This window comes from Lampetra fluviatilis, chromosome 13 (assembly GCF_964198595.1).
Source record: "Lampetra fluviatilis chromosome 13, kcLamFluv1.1, whole genome shotgun sequence".
NCBI classification, from domain to species: Eukaryota; Metazoa; Chordata; class Hyperoartia; order Petromyzontiformes; family Petromyzontidae; genus Lampetra; species Lampetra fluviatilis.
In genome coordinates this window covers 2,286,416-2,312,020 of record NC_136287.1, presented here as the reverse complement: position 1 = coordinate 2,312,020, position 25,605 = coordinate 2,286,416, and the positions used below count along the sequence as shown (strand labels likewise).

Below are 25,605 nucleotides of genomic sequence, written 5' to 3'. Positions count from 1 at the left end.
TTGTTGAATTTTGTGTACTGTACCAAATCTTACTGTAATGTTTTGCTTTTGCAAAACACGGGCTAATTTGTCAGTTACTCCTGAGATAAATGGTATTTTTATTGTTTTAATTATCTGATCGCTTTCAGCAGTGTTGCTTTGCGATCGTGATTTGGCATTTAGTGCTCTGTTAACTTGAGCATTATTGTAGCCATTCTGTCTTAGTGCTTCTTTAACATGTTTAATCTCTCTCACTAGACTTTCATCATCTGACACTGTTTTAGCCCGATGTATGAGCGTCTTGATTAGAGAGGATTTCTGAGCTGGGTGATGATGCGATTTCGCATTCAGATAGGCATCAGTATGCGTTTGCTTTCTGTAAACGCTGTGTGTTATTTTACCATTTAGGCCATGCCCAAGTAAAATATGAGCAATTCCTAATTAAGCCAAGGGCTTCAAAACCACCTAGACTGTATGGGCTACCAAAGATCCATAAAATCGGCATCCCTTTACGACCCATAGTCAGTACAATTGGCTCTGCCACATATAAATTAGCAAAATATGTAACTAAACAAATACAGCCCTACATCGGTAGGACATCATCATTCATAAGAAATTCAGAACATCTTGTGAATATGATCAAAGATATTAAACTTAACCCTAATGATATTTTGGTGAGTTTTGATGTGATTTCGCTATTCACTAAGGTTCCAGTGAGCGAGTCGCTTAAATTACTTGATACACTGGTAAAGAATACAGATTTACCAAAAGATATTCCGAAACTCGCTGACCATTGTTTAAATAACACTTACTTCTTATGGAGAGGTGAATTCTTTAAACAAAGGGAGGGAGCAGCAATGGGCTCTCCTTTATCTCCTGCTATAGCAAATTTGTACATGGAAAACTTTGAAACCAGAGCACTTGCCTCGAGCACATTAAAACCATCCTTTTGGTTTAGATATGTGGATGACACTTTGGTTGTCTGGCCACATGGTAAAGATACACTTAACGATTTTCTAAATCATCTCAATGCACAAAACCCGGCCATTCAGTTCACCATGGAAATGGAGGTGAATAACACACTCCCGTTCCTGGATATTTTACTTGGGCATGGCCTAAATGGTAAAATAACACACAGCGTTTACAGAAAGCAAACGCATACTGATGCCTATCTGAATGCGAAATCGCATCGTCACCCAGCTCAGAAATCCTCTCTAATCAAGACGCTCATACATCGGGCTAAAACAGTGTCAGATGATGAAAGTCTAGTGAGAGAGATTAAACATGTTAAAGAAGCACTAAGACAGAATGGCTACAATAATGCTCAAGTTAACAGAGCACTAAATGCCAAATCACGATCGCAAAGCAACACTGCTGAAAGCGATCAGATTATTAAAACAATAAAAATACCATTTATCTCAGGAGTAACTGACAAATTAGCCCGTGTTTTGCAAAAGCAAAACATTACAGTAAGATTTGGTACAGTACACAAAATTCAACAACTAGTAACGTGCACTAAAGACGAATTACCTAAATTATCAACAGAAGGTGTATATCGGATTAATTGTGTATGTGGCAGATGCTATATTGGACAGACAGGGCGTAACGTTAGTGTAAGACTAAAAGAACACCAGAGAAATATTAAACTATCGCAAACACAACTGTCGGCAGTGGCAGAACATGCTTGCCAACAGGGACACTCAATTGATTTTGACAACGTTGAAGTGTTGTGTAAAACTAGTTACTACTGGCAAAGACTAATTAGAGAATCCATTGAGATTGAGAGAAACAGAAATAACTTTAATCGCTCAGACAGCTACAGGGTTAGTGCGGCCTGGAAGCGTATTATTAAATAAGATGCATTACAATTCCTTATAAGGGAAACAAGCACTAACTGATTATTAATGTAGCATAATCACAATAGAACACATTCCAAATGATTACTAATCTACAACTCGCATCGTAACAATAGCCTTATTACTAATCAAGTATATAATTACAATAACCCCCCCCCTCAAATATTTGCACCTGATGAGTTAATGAGTTAATGATGACGTCACCCTGCTGCTGCTCTATATAAGAACGGGAGACACAGCAGAGCCTCACCATTCTGGCGAATTGCCCGATGATGCTGGATGCAATTACCAGCGAAACGTCGTACTCAAATTGTAAATGTTGTGGTTTCACGCTTCAACACACCGGTGGGCTAAAGCAGTGAACTATTTGTCTTTTGTCAACGTGACACTTTTTTTACTGATTGGCCGTGTCGGGTGGTGGAGGGTTACGACACATTTATAAATAACGCGATCTAAACCCAAAAATCGTTGATTATGAACGAACCCCTCTGCCGAAGCTCCTTCGTCTCGTCGTGGCTCACGAACCCCTCGCTCAGCGTTCTTCATTGCGGGCCCCTGGGGGCCCCTGGGGGCCCTGACGTGCGCACCCCCCCCCCTCTCCCGACAAGACAGAAATGGTGTAAACACCCCCGATCTTCATCATCGTCATCGTGCTGCTGTCACAAACCCAACGATGGTTTCGAATGTGTGGCGGCCCCTCACACTGATGATGTCTTCTCGGCGAAACTGCACCACCCCCCCCCCGACCCCCTTACCCCTCTGAAATTTAGTGAAGAACCTCGAAAATTTAGTGAAGAACCTCTGAAGTGTAGTGAAGAACCAGCGCTGCTGTAGCCCCTGACCCATGTCTGCCGCCATCGTGCGGAACAATCCAATCGAATTGTCCCCTCCGCGGGACAACGATGGCTTAATCGATCACCGCTCGCTAACCGCTTGGCTAGTCGTTGTTGCTACCCTCACCCAAGACGCGAGCCGAGATGTTTGGTAGCGTCCCAGCGTTCCAGCGGCGCCGTGGCGCAGTGGCGGTGGACCCCGGACCCAGCAGACCGGCGACTTCCCGGGGCTCGTGGGAGCTCGAGGACGCGCTGACTCGTGGTTCCCCCTGTCGTGACTCGAGACACAGATTAATGATGTCTCCCCCCCGCCCCACCCCCCCTCCGTGCGTGCTCTCCGAGCTCCAAGTAGGGGAGCGGTGGTGTAGCGGTTAGCGCGCTGCGCAACGAACCCGGCCACCCGAGTTCGATTCCCGCTCGCGATTATCTGAACCGGTAGACTCAGCCTCAAATTAGTTACCTGGTGCGGTGTGTAAACATCTGGGCAGACAAAGGTGGCCGGGCGTGGTGCTGGCCACCCACCCCCTCGTGTGCAGTGCCGGCCTTAATAGGTGCTCGCTAACAGCACTTGCCTCAACAGTCTGTTCAGGCTATATGGGGGAGTTTTGTCTTTGCTGAGCTCCAAGTGGGGAGCGGTGGCGCAGCGGTTCCACATCCGAGGTCGGTCCCCAATGACGATTATCTGAACCGATCCTGGGACTCCCCTAGGTCGACTCAGCCTCAATTGAGTATCTGCTACGACGTGTGAACATCGAAAACTGGGGGAGACAAAGGCGGTCGGGAGCGATGCTGGCCACCTCGCCATCCATCGTGTGCCTTGCCGGCCTTAATCGGTCTTCGCTAACATCCACTTCAGTTTCAGTTTCATGTATTAGTTGTGAGCCATGCGGCTTTTGACTCGGGTGCAACCGCAACAAAACAAAAACATGAACAAGATACATCTTAAAGTGACTACACGCAACAGAAAAATCCTGGAAACAACAGCAAAGTCTTCCGGACAAAACACCGCATTTCAACTTGCTCCCAGCAGTCTGTTCGAGGCTATGCGGGCCACCTTTGTCTTCCTCTCGTTATCTCCCGCGTGGAGTGCTGCACCGCCTCTCACCTGCGGCTCACACCTGTGTGTCCGTGTGGACTGATTCGTCGGGAACGGGACGGGGGTGGGGGTGGTGTGGCGGGCGTTGAGTCATTATATTTATCACTGTGTAACCAAAACTTTTTTGTTTTGCTGTGTAGTGTTATTTTCCAATTGCTTATGGCTCAAATGTACAGAAAATAGCTATTTATTCCCCACAAACTTTGCTTTTGTGACCAGGACAGTGACATTTTGAAATGTACCTATTTTCAATGAGAAAACGTGGTGTGCATTTGTCTCATTCCATCACATAAAGTCCTGGTCACAAAAGCAAAGTTTGTGGGGACCAATATCCATTTTCTATACTTTTGAGGCTTAAGCAATCATAAAATAACACTTACTACCCAGGAACAAAAACCGTGTTACAGAGTGATTTACCAGCCGCCAGCCAAGCTAATCAGAGCAGTCACAATCGGGGGCGGGGGTGTAAAGTTACCCCCCTTGTTGAGTGAAAAAGGACAACGCGAGGTTTTTTTTTTTAATTCGCGCCGAAGAGTAAAAGGGAACGGCGGGTAAAGGGGCAGCCCTGCAAGTGCTCGCTCACCGCTCACACCACTGCTTATACGTCGTCGTTGTTGTTGTTTGTTCCACCTGACGATGGGACACTTCGTTGAGCTGCCGTCATTCGTGGGCCACGTCGCTTCTGAAAAATAACTGGACATCTGTGGGCAAAACGCTTCATAGCTCTTCGGATTCCTCCAGTGCGAATAAATGTTCTGATTCGGAACTAACAGCTCAGTGGACTTTACCTGGTAAGATACAAAACAAGTTACATTTCAGTTTATTCATAGTGATCTTCTTACCTTTTATATACACATTTCCCTCCGTTCGTTGTTTTTTTTATCTACATATGTTGAACTTCTTTCACACCCTACGTAGCCAACCGTGCTAATCGGAAGAGCGGGGGAAGGCCAACAAACTAAACACAAAAGCAGTTCTAAGAAATGGGTAACTTTCTGAGCCCGTGCCCCTACTGGGCATCTGTGAAAAAGAGCTTCACGGCTCATCGGATTTCTCGGGGACAACTATAGATTCTGGTTTTAATTCTGACAAGAGGGAGGGCTCGAGACTGTAGAGAGCGCCTCTAAGAGGCCATTTGCGTCTTGCAATAATCAGGATCTGTATTGATACGGCAGGAGGAATCCGATGAGGTGTGAAGATATTTAATCTTATGTCCAGTAGGGGCGGGTCAGAACATTACAACAACAAACAACACAAACACACGCTCGTGTGAGCAAAAGTAAACAAATCACTTACAAAATATTTAGCAATGAAAGTCATTTTTTTAGTTAAATCTCACCAGGTAAAGCCCAACGAGGTATTCATTTATTTATCAGAAGCAACCTGGCCACAAATGGTAGCTCAACAAAGTGGCTTTTTTTTCACGTGGAAAAGTATCGCATAAAAACGAATCACAGAGTTGGGGAGCTCCCGCGTTTGACCCCGTGGCGTTACCCCGTGGCGTTACCCCGTGGAGTTACCCCGTGGAGTTACCCCGTGGACGAGTTAGGCAGAGACGCGCACCGCCCGCGGCATTTGCTGGGAAATCGACCGGGCGGGACCTTTCTGGATTTGCGAACCCGCCGAGAGCGATGGCCATCGTCGTGAATGTCGTGAACAATCCCTGCTGCGGCGGCAGCGTGCGTACCAGCTGCAGACAACCCACGTGGGCTATATTAACAATCCCTCTGCTCGCAATCACCGCGACTTATTCCCGACCGCCGTCGCGTCTAGCGGAAGCGAAGCAGAGGGGTTGAGCCTGGACAGATCTCGCATGTGTATGATGATGATGGTGGTGATGGTGGTGATTCTAGTGCTGGAGGTAGTTGAACTTCTTTCGCACCGCACGTGGCCCACCGTGGTATTCGGAGCTGCGCAGGATGTGCGACTACGAACCGCTGGCTCCAGGTTGTCTTGTTGGTTACGGGGCTACTCCGTGATGGGCACAGAGACGGTCCCTTGTTGTGCCATGACGCACTGACCAGCAGGGTGAAGTATGGTCAAACAACTGCCCCCATGACCCGCACGCGACGAGGGAGGCCCTACCACCCCAGCGGTGCATTGACAGAGGCGCCTGCACTCGACACGTGCTGCATGCGGCTTCAATATTGACGCTTTTGTCTCTGTGTGTGTGTGGTGTTGTTGTTGTGCTAACGCAGGGCCACGGATCTCCGTGTAAAATATCTGGCTAAACGGGATCGTCCGTGTAATACATCAAATGCACTCAAACTCAATTCGATACAAACGGCTTGAACGAATCAGATACAACCTATCAGGCGAGCACACGCTTGATACTAGGTTTTTCCCCTTTTTTCTGGCAACAAAACAGGTGTTAAGATGTTAAAACAGCAAACTGAAACCTTTTACAAGGCATCATGTCTGCATTAACCACAATGCTTTAGGTCAGAGTGCAAACAAAAAACACACTCTGATAATATGATGCATTGCCTTTGAAACTGATTGGTCCACACCAGAGACAGCTTTCTTTTGAGCCTCGTCTTAAACGGTGTTAGACCAGAGGGCGCCAAAAGGCGTATGCTTCTCAAGAAGCATACGCCTTTTGAGAAGTGCTTTTTTGAGTTTAGTTCGTTACACACCCCCCCCACCTCCGACTAGCACGGTCAGATACCTACGATGCGAAAAGAGTTCAACGTACATACGCTAGGCACATGCATCTGGGATTGTTCTCTAATCCACGCAAACGTCGCTGTGTCTCTGCGTGGCATCATTCAAAATTTGCAGAAAGTGTACCAAGTCGAGGGCACATCGCAAGATGGGCAGTAAGGTGGCGAGATGTTAACTACCTCGCCTGGTGGGTTCGATCCCGACACCGACGATGCCTGCTGTATATTTGCAGTTTGCGTCTCTCTCTCTTCCAATGGAGATGTGAACTGCCTCGCCTGGTATACAGAATGTCGTAGGTTCGATCCCGACACTGACAATGCCTGCTGTATATTTCTATTTAAAGCTTTCGTGACTGCAGGGATTCATATTCTTTCCCTTCTACATGACTTTACCGAAAGAACCATGAATATGAATGCCTGAATATTTAGAGTTTGCGGTGTCTCTCTCCCCGTGGTCGCTTCGATTTTTCTCCGGGTCCTCCGGTGTTTGCTTCCACATTTAGAAACACGTGTTCCGAGTATGTGTTTGCTACAAATGTCCACATAATAGGCCACTTCGTCGAGCTATCATTTGTCATGGCCAGGTTGCGTCTGTAAAAAAAAAGCTCTATAGTTCAGCGGGGCCTTAACCTGATTGTAAAAAAAATAAGTTGATAGTGTTACACTTTATAGCCGATGGTCAAGAATAATAACAGAGCGGCAGCCAAGGATCGGAACGCTGCCGATTTGCGGCGGAACATCCCATGACTCGATCGCAGATCGGCGAACGTGCCGAATTATCCCCGATCACGAATTATCCAAAAAAAATACCGAACTAACGAGGCGAGGCTGCCGCGCTGTATGCGGCGACGAGGCGCTCGTGGCGTGGCACGCGTACGGCAGTGGAATTCCGCGCCGCACCGAGCCAAAGGAAGATGATTGCAGTTGTTGTCAACATCCGTGGGTTATTCCATGGCGACAGGTAACGCGCGCTCTCTCTCCATCTCCACGGGATGAAAAACATTCCAGCTCTTCAGCCAGACCACAAAATATATAAATATCTCGCAAATATATTAAATTAGTTGGGATGGGGGGGGGGTTACGTGTGTAGTTTAGATATGTAATAATAATATAATGTAACTGCATGACAAAGGAGATGCTTCTGGCAATTCCATATCGAGGCACGGGCGCTCTACCGCACGTCCACCGAGCGACATGGAGACATCTCTACATAGATACACACACATCTCTACATACACACACATCTCTACATACACACACATCTCTACATACACACACATCTCTACATAGATACACACACCTCTACATAGATACACACATCTCTGCATACACACATCTCTACATACACACATCTCTAAATAGATACACACACATCTCTACATAGATACACACACATCTCTGCATACACACACATCTCTACATACACACACATCTCTACATAGATACACACACATCTCTACATACACACACATCTCTACATAGATACACACACATCTCTACATAGATACACACATATCTCTACATACATACACACACATATCTACATAGATACACAAAAAAACTCTTTGCGACTCCTTTCGCTGTCCGGTGTGGCGTGCGTCGAGCGCGCGCACGCGGTGAGGAACGCGCTCACGTGACCCTTTGTTTCGTCGTTGTCGCGAGGTCATTTTTCACGTCGTTAAGACGAAGCGCAGGACGCGCCTCCCAGGACTTCACAAGTTAGCGAAGACCCATTACGTCCGGAACGGCACACGAGGGTGGGAGGAGGGGGGGGGGGGTCCAACACGGCGCCCTGCTGCCTTTGTCTCCCTAGTGGCGACGTGTACACGACGCGCCAGGCACTCATTCATGAGGCTGAGTCGACCTAGGGAGGGGGGAGGGGGGTGTGGGAGGAGGCCCCCCGGAACGGGTCGAGATATTCGACACCGGCGTCGGTGGCCGTGAGCGCGGAGTGCAACTCGGCTCGTCGGGGCGGGGCGGTGGCGGCGTTGCGCTAAACCGCGACGCGACCGCTGCCCTGCACACACGGCACGCGTTGCACACACGGCACGCGCAGCACACGCGCTGAGCGCTGCCCCCCGCGGCAGCTTCGAGTCGCCGCCGTTCGAGGGGCTTCCCGCGTGCCGATGAGCGTCCCGTGACGGCGAGAGATGGCGACAGCTTGAGGGGGGGATGGAGGGGGGAGGGAGGGGAGGAGAGGGAGGGAGGAGAGGGGGGGGAAGGAGGGAGGAAGGAGGGAGGGAAGGGGGAGGGAGGGAGGCTTCCCCAAGACCGAGCTTATGAAACGCGGTACTCAAATTATTGACCCCCCCCCCCTCCTCCACCCCCTTCCACCCCCCGCCGGACCTCCCACCCAGGAGGGAGGGTTGACGGGCTGGGCTAAGATGGGCGGCTGTCAACCCCCTCGGCGTCAAGCGGGAGTTGAACTCGCGACCTTTGACGCTGCCCCCCCCCCCCCCCGCTGTGCCACCGGGCCGGGTGGAAAGAGCTCGGTTGTTTTATTTTTCGATTTAAAGCTTTCGTGACTGCAGGGATTAATCTTCTTGGTTCTTTCGGTAAAGTCACGTAGAAGGGAAATAATAAAATAATAAAAATAAAACATAAAATAATTCTCACGACGTTTCGGCCACAACGCAAGCAGCCGTCCTCAGACCTGTTCTTCACCTGAGGACGGCTGTTTGCGTTGTGGTCGAAACGTCGTGAGAATTATTTTATTATGTTTTATTTTATTATTTCCCTTCTACGTGACTTTACCGAAAGAACCAAGAAGATGAGCTCGGTTGTTGTTGTCGTTGTTGTTGTTGTCGTCGTTGTGGTTGTTGTCGTTGTCGTCGTCGTTGTTGTTGTCGTTGTTGTCGTCGTTGTTGTTGTCGTCGTTGTGGTTGTTGTCGTTGTTGTCGTCGTTGTTGTTGTTGGACACAGACACCGAGCGGGACTCGGTGAATGGAGATTACTTTATATATATATTTTATAAAATCCATAATTAATGCAATCAGCCATAAAACGCCTACATAGAGCAATCAAGCTTTCCAAACTTCCATAAATGAACATTTCCATGGATGTGTTCTCAATCTGATTTAATGGAGCCTCAGTTTTAAACTAAAACTTTTTATTTTGCCAGGTAAGGCCCACTGAGCCGTGTAGCTCTTATTCAGAAGCGACCTGGCCACAAATGATGGCTCGACGAAGTTGGCTCATCACGTGGAAATGCACAGCAGCCAAATACTCTAAACACGTGGTGATGTTGATTCTAAATGTGGAGGAAAAAAATCCAGAAAACTCGGAGAAAATTCCACGGGACCACGGAGAGAGAGACACGCAAACTCCAAATATACAGCAGCAAGTGTCAGGGTCGGGATCGAACCCACGACCTCCTGTAGATCAGGCGAGGTAGTTAACATCTCCTAGCCACCGTGATGATGATGAGAGACACGCAAACTCCAAATATACAGCAGCAAGTGTCAGGGTCAGGATCGAACCCACGACCTCATGCATACCAGGCGAGGTAGTTAACATCTCATAACCACCACAGCACCCCACACAACAAGTGGGACTCAGTGAATGTAATTTAAAAAAACAATGCAATCATCCTAGATTTGAAGTTGTCGTGACTGCAAGGATCCAGACTCTTTGGTTCTTTCGGTAAAGTCACGTAGGTAAAGAAAAACTAAAAAGAATAAAAATAAATAAAAAGAAAAAAGTGAAAATACAAAATCACACGAAATTTTTTTTTCACTTTTTTATTTTATTATTCTTTACTTCTTTACCTACGTGACTTTACCGAAAGAACCAAAGAGAATGCAATCATCCATAAATGGCTACATCGAGCAAGTAGCTTTTTACAATTCCTTATTTGAACATTTCCATTGGTGTTTTCTCAATATCATTTGATGGAGCCGCGGGGGGGTGACTTTTAATTTCCAAAGCAACGAACCGCGAGTCGTGTGGCCGTGTTCCTCGATGGGGCCTCCGATTGCTGGCACAGAAACACGCCAAGGAACGAATTGTTTTCAAAAATACAGAATAACTTCCTCTGCCATTCACAATACCCGAGCTTCAAAGGCAAAGATGCCCCGTATAGCCTTAACAGAATATTGGGGCAAGTGCTGTTAACGAATAGCACATATGAAGGCCAGCACGGCACACGAGAGGGTGGTTGGCCAGCACCACGCCCGACCGCATTTGTCTCCTTAGTGGCGATGTTTATACACCGCACCAGGTACTCGGCTGAGGTTTAGTCGACCTCCGGCAGGTCCAGGACCGTGAGCGGGAATCGAACTCGGGTCTCCGGGTTCGTAGTGCAACGCAGCGCGCTAACCGCTACAACTACCGCTCCCCACTGTTTACACAAAGACACACACACAACAACAACCACCATTCGCCACTAAGTGGCGGTGACTTCACCACGGCACTTGTGCCAGGCGATGCGCACGTTGAGGCCACGTGCGGTGTCGAACGCCCCCTGGCAGGAGGTCACGGGGGAGACCCAGGTGCTACGTGTCGACACACACAGACAGACACACAGACAGACACACACAGAGACAGACACACAGACAGACACACATAGAGACAGACACACAGACAGACACACACAGAGACAGACATACATACAAACAGACACACAGACATACAGACACAGACATATACACACACACAGAGACACACACACACAGACACACAAGTGGCGAGTTGAATCTTTCGAGGGCAGCACTTGCTTGGCAAGTGTCCTTCTCCCTCGAGATCCGGCGGTGGGGGCCGATAGCCCAGCCCAGACGACGCGAAGCCAACGCCGCCGGTGACCTTTAGCAGAGCGAATTATAATGATTCATCACCTGCCCTAACAAGGCTTTTAAACCGCGTTTATCGAGCAGACAGAACTCGCGCAGCCCATCCTGGAGACTGGGGGCAAAATTACATGGAGTCTCTCTCTCTCTCTCTGCCTCTCTCTCTCTCGAGAGAGGCAGAGAGAGAGAGTTTTGACAATGCATGTGATCGTTTATCGGCTCTGCTGTCAGCTGGGACTTTGTTTAATGAAAGTAAAAAAATAGATTTAAAAAAATAAATCTTAAAGATGTATTTAGTCTTAAAGGTGTATTTACGGCAGTAGTGTGTTATTGATAGAGCGTCAGTGTTGAGGCACGGGCTGGGGCTGGTACAGCTCTTACACCTTCACATTTTGTCATTTAGATGAAAAATCTAATATTTTTCCTTCAAAAAAACGACAATTATTTAACCTGAGCCGTCAAGGTTAAATCACTGTCTTTTTTAAGGTCACGGATGTAACTTGTAAAAAACAAACGGGATGTAGAAAATACTATTTGGAAGGAAATGTTGTTCTTTAAAAAAAATGATGGTAGGTGGTGGAGTAAAGGGCCTACGTGGGATTTAAACAAATGCCTTTTGTGTCCTGGTGCTAACAGAAGCGATGCCATCAGCCACCACCATCACGGGGTGGAGGTAGCGATTGACACAATCCTCTCTCTCTCTCTCGAGAGAGAGAGGCTGATGCTGCTGGTCACTGCAGCGCAACACACCACGTGTGGTGAGCGCCAGGATAAACTAAGGGGCCGTCCATAAATGACGTCACGCACCTAGGGGGGCGGGGTGGTCAGACATTTGTGACGATGTGACGAAGGGGGGGGGGGTTGGGAAATGTGACGTCACATGAAAAAGTGTAACTTTAAATAAATATAGACAACACGTTCTACTTGATTAAATTGACTTTTTAATAAATGTTTTCTCCTACAGCATCAGAGTGCAGCGCCACATTAAATACGCACTACAATGACAATCGTTTAAAGCGATTTGAAGCATTTTTTATTGGGGGGGGGGGGGGGGCAGAGCTTTGTGACGTCATATTTAAGGGGGGTCTGACTTTTTGTGACGCCGTGTGACGATGGGGGGGGGGGGTCAAAAATCGTCCAAAATCGCGTGACGTCATTTATGGACGGCCCCTAACGGCCTCCTACCGCACCCTATGCATGTATGCTAGACTTCTTTGGCACCGTACGTAGTCAACTGCGCTAATCGGAGGTGTTTGGGGGGGGGACATCAAACTCAACACAAAAAGCAGCTCGAAAGTAATTCGTTTTAAATCCAGTTGACTTTAAAGCGCGCAGCTCCGGTGGCTTCCGAGTATCGGAAAGAAGAGCGTTCCAGACGGCCGCAGAAGCGCATCTGATAACGCGAGATGCAGTGACTACCGGTTACAATGGATCCGTGTGTAGTAGCCCAGCGCGTGGGCGAGCGGTAGGGTGGTCACGTCGGGATTTTAACCGCAGCACGTGACGGAGTCGCTTTGGAAGCGTGGTTCGCTCTCGGACCCGATTTTCACGACACACACTTCAAGGTGAGGTCACCACCAACGGAAAGATGTAGGGGGTGCGTCGGGTGGTGGAGAGAGTACGACAACACATTTTACTCACGATCCCACACCAAAGATCACTGGCCGAGGGATAGTTGATTTCTCCGCAATTTTTTGTTTGGGTTAGATCGCGTAAATAACACATTCCTGTGGAGGGAGCTGGTAGGAACGTTGGGTTGCTCGGCCAATGGCCAGGGTCAACGGCGGCGTGGTGTATTCCGCAAATTTGCCCGACTGTGAGGGCGGGCACAAGCCGGCGTGAGTAGGTTAAACGTTGAGTTTTATAAGGGCACCACGGGGTGACCAGCCCCTCCCCACCCAGCCCCACCTCTCTCACCCCCCCCCACCCAGCCCCTCCCCACCCAGCCCCACCCTCCCCTCCCAGCCCCTCCCTGCACGACGGACGGACGGACACAATAATCCCCTGTGGGCTGGTGTAACCAGGAGGTTCCTACCAGTAAAAATATGTCGTAAACCCTCCACCACTCGACAACAGCCAATTAGTTAAGTTTTGCCAAGCAAACAAAACGTGCCAATTCGTTACTACTTCAGCAATAACCGGTGTGATGGAGAGTAAAGCCACAAGATTTACGATGTGAGTACTGCGACGTTTCACTGGTGACTACAACCAGCTTCATCAGGCGATTTGCCAGAATTGTGAAACATTAATCCTGTTTGGTGGTGGGCTATCGACACATTTATATTTACGCACTCCAACCCCTCCTCCCCCCACCCCCTTAATATTCGATGTTGGTCGCGAAAACCTACCTGTTAACCATTTTTTCCGCTCTTTAAATTCAGCACCAGCTGCTACTGCACCACTCACACGTAATTGCTGTTCCTTTGTAAAAAAACACATACATATGTATTGTTGAGAAGCATTTGGCTGCCAGGGTTTTCAAAATCTGTGGGATTTTTTGTATAAATCAAACGCGGTGATCCTCCTATGATTTGGGTTAACGCTGCCATATGAATGTGGAATTTCCACCATAGGCTCACAGCTGTAAGCAGGAGATGAGCACAGTCAGGGTGGCATCCAAATCAATCGTTAACCGTGATCTATCCACTGCTGGATTAAGCCCCCCCCCCAAGCATGTCACCAACCGTGACAGCCTCACGATGCAATGATCCACCCGCCTCTTCAGAATCACAATCTATATTTAGACTGGAGGAATGATGAGCTGTGCGCGCACGCTCACACGCTCCCACGAAAATGTATTTTATTCCCATTTTGTCTTTACAAACCGTAGGGGTTAGCAATAGGCGCTGCTGGCACCGTTTATTACAATTTTAAATAAGATTTGGAAATACATATAACATCTTAATGCCTGGACATAAGGTCCGCATGGTGCATGAGCAATGTGGTGTTTCCAGCATCGTGTAGCGGCTGCCGATTTTCTCCCCCAGTGGTGTTGTTCAATCACTGCACCCAGGTAGTAAATCCACTTACGGCCGAGTTGACCAAGTGGAGGCCCAAACAAGTTTCAATATCCGCTGAACCACGTTATGCTATCCATGGCTGGGATTGAACCTAGGCCAAGAGGGTCACATTGAAGTGGATTAACCATTGCACCACCCGCTCCACACACGCAGAAATATCCACTGCATAGCCAGGGAGACCGGAGCAAGTGGTGTTAGCGAGCACCAATTAAGGCTGGCACGGAACGTGAGCGGTGGGGACAACACAACACGTGGCTTGCCTCCGTCTCCCCTCCCCCCCGCCTCCCGTGTTAATATTCGCACATCACAGCAGGTACTCATTTAAGGCTGAGTCAACATACGAGGTCCAAACCCGATTGTTGGCTGCGAGCGGGGACTCGAACTTTGGTCGCCGGGTTCGTTGCGCGGCGCGTTAACCACTGCGCCACCACTCCCCCCACACATAAATGCAAATCTGTATTACCAGCAGCGTAAGCTTGAAAGTAAGGAACACGCAATTTGAAAATCGTATCATTGTGTTCACACACCAACAGCCATCGCACTGGGCTCAGGTGTTTTCAGCGCACGAGCTTGTTCAAAAGCTTCACAGTCCGTTGATTGCCTGCTTAATTCGTTCTCAGAATAATACAGCAATTGTTTGTTTCAACTCTCGATATTGCCATCATCAAAGGAGTGCGTTTAATGATAATTCAACATTATGCCCCAGAATGTAGCCCCGTCCTCCACGCCGGTTGGTGGTTCCGTTTCATTACTTTCTTCTTTTTCCTAATTCGTTCGCATATTTGAAAGGAAAGAGCATTTTTCATGTGCACACAATAATAACTTGGTATGATCATTTTTTGCCCTTAATGAGCGCTTGGCAATTTATTGCAAAATTTGGTCTACATTTTACAATGTCAGCAATTCGGTAATGCCGAGGGAGGGCCCCCCTGAGTAACAGCGGAGGCAAGCGGAGGTTTAATTTATTCGGAGTATACATATTATATCACCTTGAAAAAATAACACATCTCACATTTAAATGGTCAAATTATTGCGAGTGAACGAACCAAGCGCTGTCCGCACCAAAAGGGACAAAAAGTGGGCTCAGCAGACTTGCGGAGGTTGGGCGTTAGTGTTGGATTCTGGGTAGCGCCAAGCTTCTGGTTGGGTTAGGGTCTGGGTGACTAGTGTGGTTATGGCTTGGGTCTGGTTGGCTAGTGTGGTTAGGGTCTGGTTGGCTAGTTTGGTTAGGGTCTGGTTGGCTAGTGTGGTTAGGTTCTGGGTTGGCTAGTGTGGTTAGGGTTAGGGTCTGGGTTTGCTAGTGTGGTTAGGGTCTGGTTGGCAAGTGTGGTTAGGTTTAGGGCCTGGTTGGCTAGTGTGGTTAGGGTTAGGGTCTGGTTGGCTAGTGTGGTTAGGTTTAGGGCCTGGTTTGCTAGTGTGGTTAGGGTCTGGTTGTCTAGTGTGGTTAGGGTCTGGGTCTAGTTGGCTAGTGTGGTTAGGGCTAGGGTCTGGGTTTGCTAGTGTGGCTATGGCTAGGGTCTGATTCGCTCGTGTGATTAGGGTCAGGTTGGCGAGTGTGGTTGGGGCTCATGTCTGTTTGGCGAGTGTGGTTAGGTTTAGGCTCCGATTGATTGTATTGTGTGCTTCTCCCATTACCTCGTGTGGCCTTTTCAATGTTCATTCACTTGTCAATACCGATATTGACTGCATTTTGTGATGTCCGTCGACTTCAGACGCCTTGCAGCGTTGAACCGTGGAGCCGGTCAGGGGCACACACAGGTCACATGGTGGATTGCGCCACCATCCTCTTGGCTCCCGTTAGTTGACAGAGTGAGGACATTTCCCTTGAACGCCGCTCATTGTTGACGCCGTGCGAATCACGCGGCGTTAAAATCTCGGGCTAGTCACCCCCCCCCCCCCTCCAACGATTCGATGAATTGTCGCCATTCAAAGTTGGTGTACAAGATTTTGTTTTTGGTTTATCATTGTAGTCAAAGTAGCAGACCACTTGTGACCATGAGGGGTCACGTTAACCCATTGAAAAAAACACGAATCGAAAAATATATCTTTTTTTACAAGGACAAAGATCCCTCTTATAGCCTACAAAAGTGTTGGGGCAAGTGCTGTTAACGAGCACTAATGAAGGCCAGCATGGCAAAACGAGAGGGTAGGTGGCCAGCACCACGCCCGGCCGCCCTTGTCTTCTTAGTGGCGACATGTACACATTGCACCAGGTACTCATTTTAGGCCGAGTCGACCTAAAAGAGGCCCAGGACCGGTTCAGATAATTGCCACTGGCCGTGAGCGGGAATACAACTCTGGTCACCGGTTTCAGAGAGCAGCTCCCCACCATATGACGCACGTAACGTCGTCGTATTTGAGAGCTTAATAGTCCATACGAGTCCACGAATTGACGCGTCGTTTCGCCGCCGGTTAAATACACGAGCGTGGAAGTGGCAGGCGGCAGTCAGAATGTGGAAAGGGCGGCGGTGGCGTGCGCTGCCACGCTGAAAAGGGTGGATGTGTGCTGTACCCTCCGTTCCATACAGCGGCGCAGCGGGTACAAAAAAAGGCCTTTGAAAGCGCGCAGAGAAAACCAAGGGTGTTTATTTTTAGTTGAACGGAAGCTCGAAGTACAAGAGCGCATGGGAGGGAACCCGGACCAAACGGCGTCAATACTGATACACGGAGATGGGTTTCTGATGACGACGACGATGGTGACTGCGATTCCGAAAATGTTTTGGGAAGTGGTATAGAAACATTCAATATCTTTCCTCCTGCGAATAAGACAGTTGCGGTTATTTACAGACGGTATCCTGACACAGCTAACACATTCTGTCCCAAATAAAAAATACGGCAAAAATTATCACGCAATATTTGGTAATTTCCCTTCCTTGTAACAACTTCCGGAATTTTTTGTTGTACATAAAAGGGCCGAATGAATACCATTTAAAAAAGCAAACAGCCATCCAAATTAAGACGGATTTATTTATTTTACTATTATCGTCGGAATGGCATTCAAACTAATTAAGGGAATTTTAAATTGAATGTCAAACTGTCGCGAGTGCTAGTAGGCTACCATGAATCCGTGCCTCATTAAATGCCACTTAAAAAGAAAACTGCCACTTAAAAAGAAAACTGCATTGTCAACGTAGCCGTCAAAACTGATGCATTTTGGGCTGCAATCGTGGGCTCCCACCCGAGATGTCACCGGTCATCCTAAGTATTACAAGTTTGATGAGCTCAGTTCAGTCAACTGATGACTGCAACATTTTTATGAATAATAATAGGTAATTCTCAGTTTGGTTTGTCGCTAAAGTCAGCTAATACCAGCTCTTGATGATTACACAGAGATACTGAATATTATTCGGTTGTGGGACCTGTGACAAGCCAGGCACTATTTCTGGACGAAGAAGCGCTCGCTGGTCTTGTGGTCCGAGACCGATTGAGATGACGCCGGAGGTGGTTTCGGTTCGTGCCGAGTTCCGCGCCCTTTCCCGTGACCGCGTTCCTGACTTGATTCTATGCCGCCGTTTCTGTATTTCACTGTTAAATCTTATCTCCTTGCGGGTTATAAAATCCCCCCAAAATTTCTACTATTAACACGGAGGAACCGCCGACGGAGGCACCGCCGGACGCGTGCGTCGACACCAGCTTGAAAGCATCTACCCCGGGGACGCGCGAGCGTAGACGCAGTTGCCCCCCTTACCCGCAGCAAGCGGGGTGGGCGTCTGCGTCACGAGCGGTGACGGGGCAGAGCGTCGAATGGGAAGAGGCCGCCGCCCCTCGCCGCAACGCAGCGCGTTCACAAGCGGGGAGCGTGGTAAGACCTGGTTTCCGCAACACCCCACCGTCCCCCGTCCCCCACCCCCCACCCACCCACTCTGCCGTCATCCATCCTGGACTCCCGACCTCTTAGTCTGGGGAGGGCGCGAACCCGCTGCACGGCGAACAGCCGCAGCGCAATAAAGGCGACCCCCGTAATTTAAAAACCGGCTCGCAGCGTCACAAGGACGACATGAACTCCTGCAGCTGCGTCGTCAATTCCGGGTCCACCGTCTCCATCAGCACCTGCGGGGGAAGAGGACACGGCCATCGGTCAACCGGACAAAATTGCCACGCGGATGTCGCTGGTGTTGGTGCTCCATTCACGAGAGCTCCTGATGAGCTGCCCGAGTCACTTCACTCAAGGTCAAGAGGTCATCAGCTCATTGCCACCGCACGACATCGTTATCGCTTTCTTTCTGTTCGATCTCGAGGTGCTGATGTTGCCCCGTCAACAACAAAAGAGAAGCAAGGTCTTCTCTGCTCTTAGTCTCATCGTCACCACCGGCCATCTGGCCGGAGGTTGTTGCCCGGTCAAGACGTCCTTCAAGGAGCGCTCTCCTCCTAGTCACCATCACCACCGCCGTCGTCTGGCTTTAGGTCTTCCCCCTTGGTCAGCGACCTCTGCTGGGTTCATACTCTTAGGTTTTTTCTTTAAAGTCACGTAGGTAAAAAAGAAAATTAAAATTAATAAAAGTAAAATAAAAAATCACGATGTTTCGGAGGCAACACAAGCTTCCGTCTTCAGGTGGAACCGTCACAGCACGATTTTTTTTATTACTTGATACAGCAATCGTGCTGTGACGGTTCCACCTGAAGACGGAAGCTTGTGTTGCCTCCGAAACGTCGTGATTTTTTATTTACTTTTATGAATTTTAATTATATTTTTTACCTACGTGACTTTACCGAAAAAACCTAAGCGTATGAATCCTTGCAGTCACGAAAGCTTCAAATCTAGAACTCTGCTGGGTTGCGGCTCCATTTCCCCACGTAGGAAGTTGCCTTCCTCCTCCACCCAAGCGTCTCACATCACAACCTCCACCTTCCCGCTTGATTACATCAACATAATTTTATTTTTGACATTTAATATTTTACTAATTATTTCACACAAACACATCTTTTTTTTTTAAACCAGACATGAATACAATAATCGACACTCCTCTATATGCAACTCATTTTCCTGAGAGTGGAGATTTTGAGACCCACGTCTCGATGCCTGGGTGATGCATCTGCCCTCAGGGACTTCGCAGAGACGTGAAGACATCCGTGTGACGTGGGTATCTCTCCCCTGAAGCTAGCTACGCTCCCAACACTATCTTTACATCGGACACAGAAAAATTACCTCAATGTCTCAATAGCACAAAGCAGTGCGAGGTTTTTTTTTTTTTCTTCACGTTAAATCAAACAAAAATATGATATTTCGATTTAAAGCTTTCGTGACTGCAGGAATTCATCTTCTTGGTTTTTTCGGTAAAGTCACGTAGAAGGGAAGTAATAAAATAATAAAAATAAAACATAATAAAACAATTCTCACCACGTTTCGGCCACAACGCAAGCAGCCGTCTTCAGGTGAAGAATGAGAACCTGTCAAGCTGGGAGCTTATATATAAGCTGAGTTGGGGGGTGTAAGAAGAGCGCCTTAACAAAAGGATATGCACATCCTTTTGTTAAGGATATGCACATCCTTTTGTTACACCCCCCAACTCAGCTTATATATAAGCTCCCAGCTTGACAGGTTCTCATTCTTCACCTGAAGACGGCTGCTTGCGTTGTGGCCGAAACGTCGTGAGAATTGTTTTATTATGTTTTATTTTTATTATTTTATTACTTCCCTTCTACGTGACTTTACCGAAAAAACCAAGAAGAAAAAATTGATACATTTTGGAGCCATCCTGAACGTTAATATAATATATAATTATACGGTTATATAGTTTATTATTTTGCTATTATGATGCTATTTTAACACTCATATAATGATATTATGATACCATGATATTATTATGTGAGGAGAAATAGCGACGCTTTGGGAGCCCTTCAGCCGGTAGTGGCGAGATCGTGGCTGATAACAACGGTGCAATGGTATGTCACACAGACATCACATTAAATAAACACAACTATATTCCTGTGCACATTACGGAATCAGCCTGAACAGCATCGTACAATACATAATGTAATTATACAGTACAGCCTCATAATTTAATCATTATACTAATAAAAATACGTGGACAGTCTTAAAATTTAAAGCTCAAGAAGGGCCAAGTAGGGGGGGTAAATAAATAAATACTATTTGAAGCCATACAAATAAACACTGACTATTGAGCCATCAGCCTTTCCTTGGCAGCACAGAGGCTAAGCATTAGGGCTCAAAGTGATGGCAATGGCGTGTGCAGGCAGTGCAACTGCGTCGAGGCCCAGGCACTGGGCGACAAGTTGGGACCCATTTCGTCGCTTGCACCAGGGCCCCTGCCAGCAACGCTACACCACTGGCTCTCCACTGAACCTGCGAGTCCCCCTATGCCTGCGTTCTCCGTGTAAGTCTACGAGTCTCTGTGCGAAGCAGCATCTACGTAAATCTGTGAGCCTCTAAGAGAGTCTGTGCACGGGTCTCTCTACAGCGGCATAGCTATCGAGTGCGCAGGTTTGTGCAACAGCAATCAGCATCAATAGGCCAGCGAAGCCCAGTCGCAAGGGTACGAACACAGAGGTGGTGGGTGGGGTTAATTTAAGACACTGGGAGCCCCATTTAAAGTCACTCATTGCACCAGGGCACAATGCCGACCACCGCTAAACCACTGGACAACGGAGGACACCTGCTCCGGGCTGGTGGGAGCTTCACGCTGGGAAGGGGGTATGAGACCTGGAAGGCCTGGGGGCCCATGAAGTCCTGCTGGGCCTTCAGCTTGTCGTACACGTACTGCTGCAGCGACGTACTGTGCACGGGGTCCTTCATCGCCAGCTGCATCGCAAACGCAGCAGGGGCCCGGCCAGAGGAGGGGGGGGGGGGCGGGAAGAGCCAGATGGGGAGAGAAACGACGTTAGCTGGAAGGCGGACAGAAAATAAATCCCCCACGCACACAAAACAAAGTGTAAGTGGAATCCTACTGAATTGAGTGGACACACTGGTGCACGTCCCAGTTAAGGATGGATAATTCCACATTCCTATGACAGAGGCGGTAATTTTCCCAAGGACAACCACTGCCGACTTCTCCTGCAATGTGGTAGCCATTTTATTGACCCCCGGAGGCGATGGGCCGACTTGAAAATCCCATAGCCTGGGGGAAATGAACTCATACCGCTGTGTCTCACACACACACAAGACAAAGATTCCCCGTATAGCCTTAACAGACTGTAGGGGCAAGTTCTGTTAGCGAGCACCTATGAAGGCCGGCAAGACACACGAGGGGGTGGGTGGCCAGCACCACGCCCGGCCGCGTTTATCTCCCCAGTGGCGATGTTTACACATCGCACCAGGTACTCATTTGAGGCTGAATCGACCTAGGGGAGGCCCAGGACCGGTTCAGATAATCGTCACTGATGTTGGCCGTGAGCGGGAATCGAACCCGGGTCGCCAGGTTTGTAGCGCAGCGCACTAACCGCTACACTACCGCTCCCCACATATGCACACACCCACACATACGCACACACACACACATACGCACACACACACCCACACATACGCACACACACCCACACACCCACACACACGAAGCCCTATTGGCCAAGATGGGAGACGGACAAATTAACCACATTTTTTTTTATACAAACGTCATTTCATTATTATGTTTTAAACATTGTAAGTAGGCTGTGGATGAAATGCCTTTCATTAAATAAGAAATAATTTCAATAAGAATTAGGCTCGAGAATGAAAGCACACAGGAGAACAAAACCACTAACACATTTGGCTGAGATCCATGTCAATTTTGACATTGCGCTTCCACCGTCAGTGACTCGGTGGTATTTCAAAATTGAGTTTCCATTTAGAAACAATACCTTTACCCAGAATAATAGAGATTATACTAGATAGGAGGGTAGTCTATCGGATAGTTATTGTAAAATTGCGCCTGCATTTTATAACGTTTTCAAGCGTGTCACTCTTTTCCAGAAAGAATTGTCAGACACAAAGCTGCACTACAGCCGTTCCATTTCACTATGCGTCTGCGTCTAGACATCATAACTGAAATAAAACCAATCTGTATCGGACAAGGCCTCTTGGATGTCACCTGTGTTGCCAAATCTTTGCATGGTAAACCTTGGCACTTGATTGGTATGATACAACCACAGGCAAGTCGTTTGGCAACAGGGGTTCAATGAATTATTAATTGCGGTTGTTATTCAATTTTCAAGTTCATTTAGTTTAACCAGATGGGAATAACTCAAGAGACCAGGATGATTCTCATTTGCAAGAGTGACCTGAATCACCAACATAACAAACGTAATATATATAAAGTACAGAAATGAACCAATATGTATACACTGCAATTGCTTGGCTCATGCAACTCCTGGTAGAAAGGCCTCCACTATTGAGGCCTCTGGATATTTTGGTCTACTGCTCCACGTTAACGGGACGTGTTTAAAACAAGTGGTTACCCACATTTCCCCCCACCACACGTGAGAGATGGGAATCCAGCCGGCGACCTCTTGATTGCAAGTCCGGCGCACTGATTGCTGCACATCCACTGCTCCCCGTCTCAATGTACACGTCGTCCTCTGATTTCGTCACGCATGCCAAGCCACTCATTCACGGAATTGGCCAAATGGCCCGATGTAGGATCCTCCTTTAAAGCAGCACAACAAGAGAAAAGGGGAATGCTGCAGCCCGTGGAGGCTTTCCCAGTTAGATAAAGAAGCGGAGTCACGGTCCCGCGGCCGCTTCGCAGAAAACACACGAGAGAAAGATGCCGAGCTCGAGTGCCGACGGCTTTTTATTAAATGAACGCAAGACTTTGATGAAGCGCTACGCTTACGCGTGTCGACGAGCTAATTTAACGTGCCTCCCGTAATATTTCATCGCGGGATTCCACCAAGACGTTGTACACCATTAACGGCGATTAATCAGCTGTAATGTGTAAGTTTTTTGATTAATTTGTTTACAGCTTAATCGGCTTTTGGTTAACGAAAGCAAATGGGGAAGAAAAAGAATTGGCGTGGCCCGACTTGAACCTATTTTCTTTTCCTGTTGTTTATTTTTTTGTGCGACGTTGCTCTGGGCGTAACGATTCACCGGATAAACAGATGAACGTTGATTCCCGAGCAAACGACATTAATCGAATCCCATTTTGCAAGACGAAATGCATGTATGTGAATGTTTCACAACGGCCGTTCCATACCATAGGCGTTGCATACCATGGCAAAAAAAACATCAACACATCATCAACTAACACTGCCTTTAAAAGGTGCTGTGAAGAACGGACCAATGCCAAAAACGTCAACCGTGCTCTATTAAAACGGAAAACGGAATGGCGCAATGGTAACACTTGTGCCTCGTAGCAAGAAAGACCCATGTAAGATTCCTGACCCGGTCACCTTTCTGTGAGTGCAGTTTGAATGTCCTCCACTTTTTATTGTTGTACGGGTTTCCTTCCAGGTTCTCGGCTTTGCCCCATAGCTAAAAACCATCAATATCATTGGTCAAACATATCCCAATGTAGCAGGATCCACCGTGGCGAGATGTTAACTACCTCGCCTGGTATACAGGAGGTCATAGATTCGATCCAGACCCTGAAAGCTGCTGAATATTTGGAGTTTGCATGTCTCTCTACCCGTGGTCGTGTTTTTTTTTTTTTTCTTGGGGTCCTCCGGTTTTTCCCTCCACATTTATAAAACATGCGTTTAGAGTATTTGGCTGCTAAATATCCACGTGATAAGCCACTTCGTTAAGCTATCATTTGTGGTCAGGTCCCTTCTGAAAAAGAGCTATATAGCTTAGTGGGCCTTACCTGGTAATATGATATATATAGTTTAGCTTATTGAAAACAATATATTTGGACTCACTGTGGCTTTCCTGGGCAAATAATATATTCTATTTCAGAGGCCTGGTGTAATTGTAGAATTGCTATTGATACCGAGAGCTGCACATTCTGTGATGAAGAGCATTCGCATGATACGATTTTTTTTATTCCAGCCACCCACCAGATGGTCACTGTCACAATTTATAAATGTTTCATCTCGACAGACGAGAGACCATATGTTCCAGTGGCTAATAACTAAGCTCTGATAAATAAACACTTACATTCTCAAAACATTTCTTCAACGCTCACCATCCCCCTCGGGCCACAGCGCGGCTTCCCCCCTTAATATATGTATCGCTTACCGTGGACATTTGTAAGCGCGACGTTACTCAACTATTGACTGGGCACAGATTAAACTGTTAACCGCGAGAAAGAGAGACATTGCATTAACGTCGACCCGGCCGCACGTTCCTCCATTATCTAGTGAAGCGCACCAGAGTGGGTCAATGTGGAAGCGACGAGTCACCTGAGAATTTAACCCGTTATATCAACCTGCTGGGGGAGGAGGAGGGGAGGTGGAGTGGGGGATGGCGGTGGATCGGTGGCGGCGGCACAGATAGTGCACCGTGCTGTGGACCCAGGGTAACCCGAGCTCGATTCCCTGCCACCGCTAGCGCCAGTGGCGAGTGATTTCTGACCTGGTGCTGGGATTATCTGCCACCCCAACCTGTTCCCCCCCTCCGTGCCCACCCCCCTAGTGGCATCTTCATCACCTGCACTGACCAGTGTGGTTAAGTATGATCGACATGGAGAAGCCTTTATGCAGCGCTGATTACACGACGGGCTGAAAAGTTATTACAATCATTATACAACTCGCAAGACGTGGCAAACGGGAATGTCAAGAGCAGTTTGAAGTCGGCAAAGGGAGCAGGCTTGCAATCGGAAAAAAAACCTGATTGGAAGTTGGCTCGGCCCATCATCCCTCCTGGGTCGATTAAATAAGTACCGCTGGCAGCTACGTCAACCGAGGTGGTCCTATGGCAAGATTCGCTCCCTACCATAGAAACGTGGAATGTCCACCACTGGTTCCAGAGCTGTAAAATAGGAGATGGGCACCGATACCTCAATGCTCATTTGAGCAGGAAAATCGCTTTTGACGTTTCTTCAAAGAAAGGCAACTCAAGTTCTACCACCAAAAACCCACCACGAGGGATACACGGCCATCGTTAATCAAGGTGCACAAACGAGGGGTGGGGGCGGCGAGTTGTGCCAGATTTGTAATTAAGAGCAAATCTTCCGGCATTAATCTGGAACAGATTAGGGAGTTCAAGACGCTGGTGCGCAGCTAAAACCCACAGGTTGATTGGCAGGGCCCAGAAATACAGTCGGCGTAGTGCAGTGAGAGCAAGCTGCCACGACACCACCCCTCCTGTATATTTAAATATTTATTTACAAGTATTCACTGACGCACGCACAGGACAGTATTTACAACGGGGAGCGTATGAGTGCGTGTCACATTGTGTTCCCTTTTCACATATTGAAATGAGACAGCTAGGAGAAGGAACGGGGGCTGCTCACGAATGGGCCTGCAGGTCTGTGAGGTCTGTGCCGTTGAAGTGGCA

General features: G+C 48.0%; 1 protein-coding gene across 3 annotated transcripts in view; it reads right to left on the bottom strand.

Moving 5' to 3' along the window:
- Positions 1–16,801: 16,801 nt before the first annotated feature.
- IPO11 (importin 11) overlaps positions 16,802–25,605 on the bottom strand; it is a 90,363-nt gene continuing 81,559 nt past the window's right edge. For all 3 annotated transcript variants that reach the window (XM_078862005.1, XM_078862004.1, XM_078862007.1), the window contains 2 exons: positions 20,893–20,991; positions 16,802–18,281 (listed from right to left, as the gene is read on the bottom strand). In XM_078862005.1, coding sequence (XP_078718131.1) covers positions 18,216–18,281; positions 20,893–20,991 — 165 coding nt within the window. In that variant the 3' untranslated portion in view covers positions 16,802–18,215. The remainder of the gene's footprint in view (positions 18,282–20,892; positions 20,992–25,605) is intronic.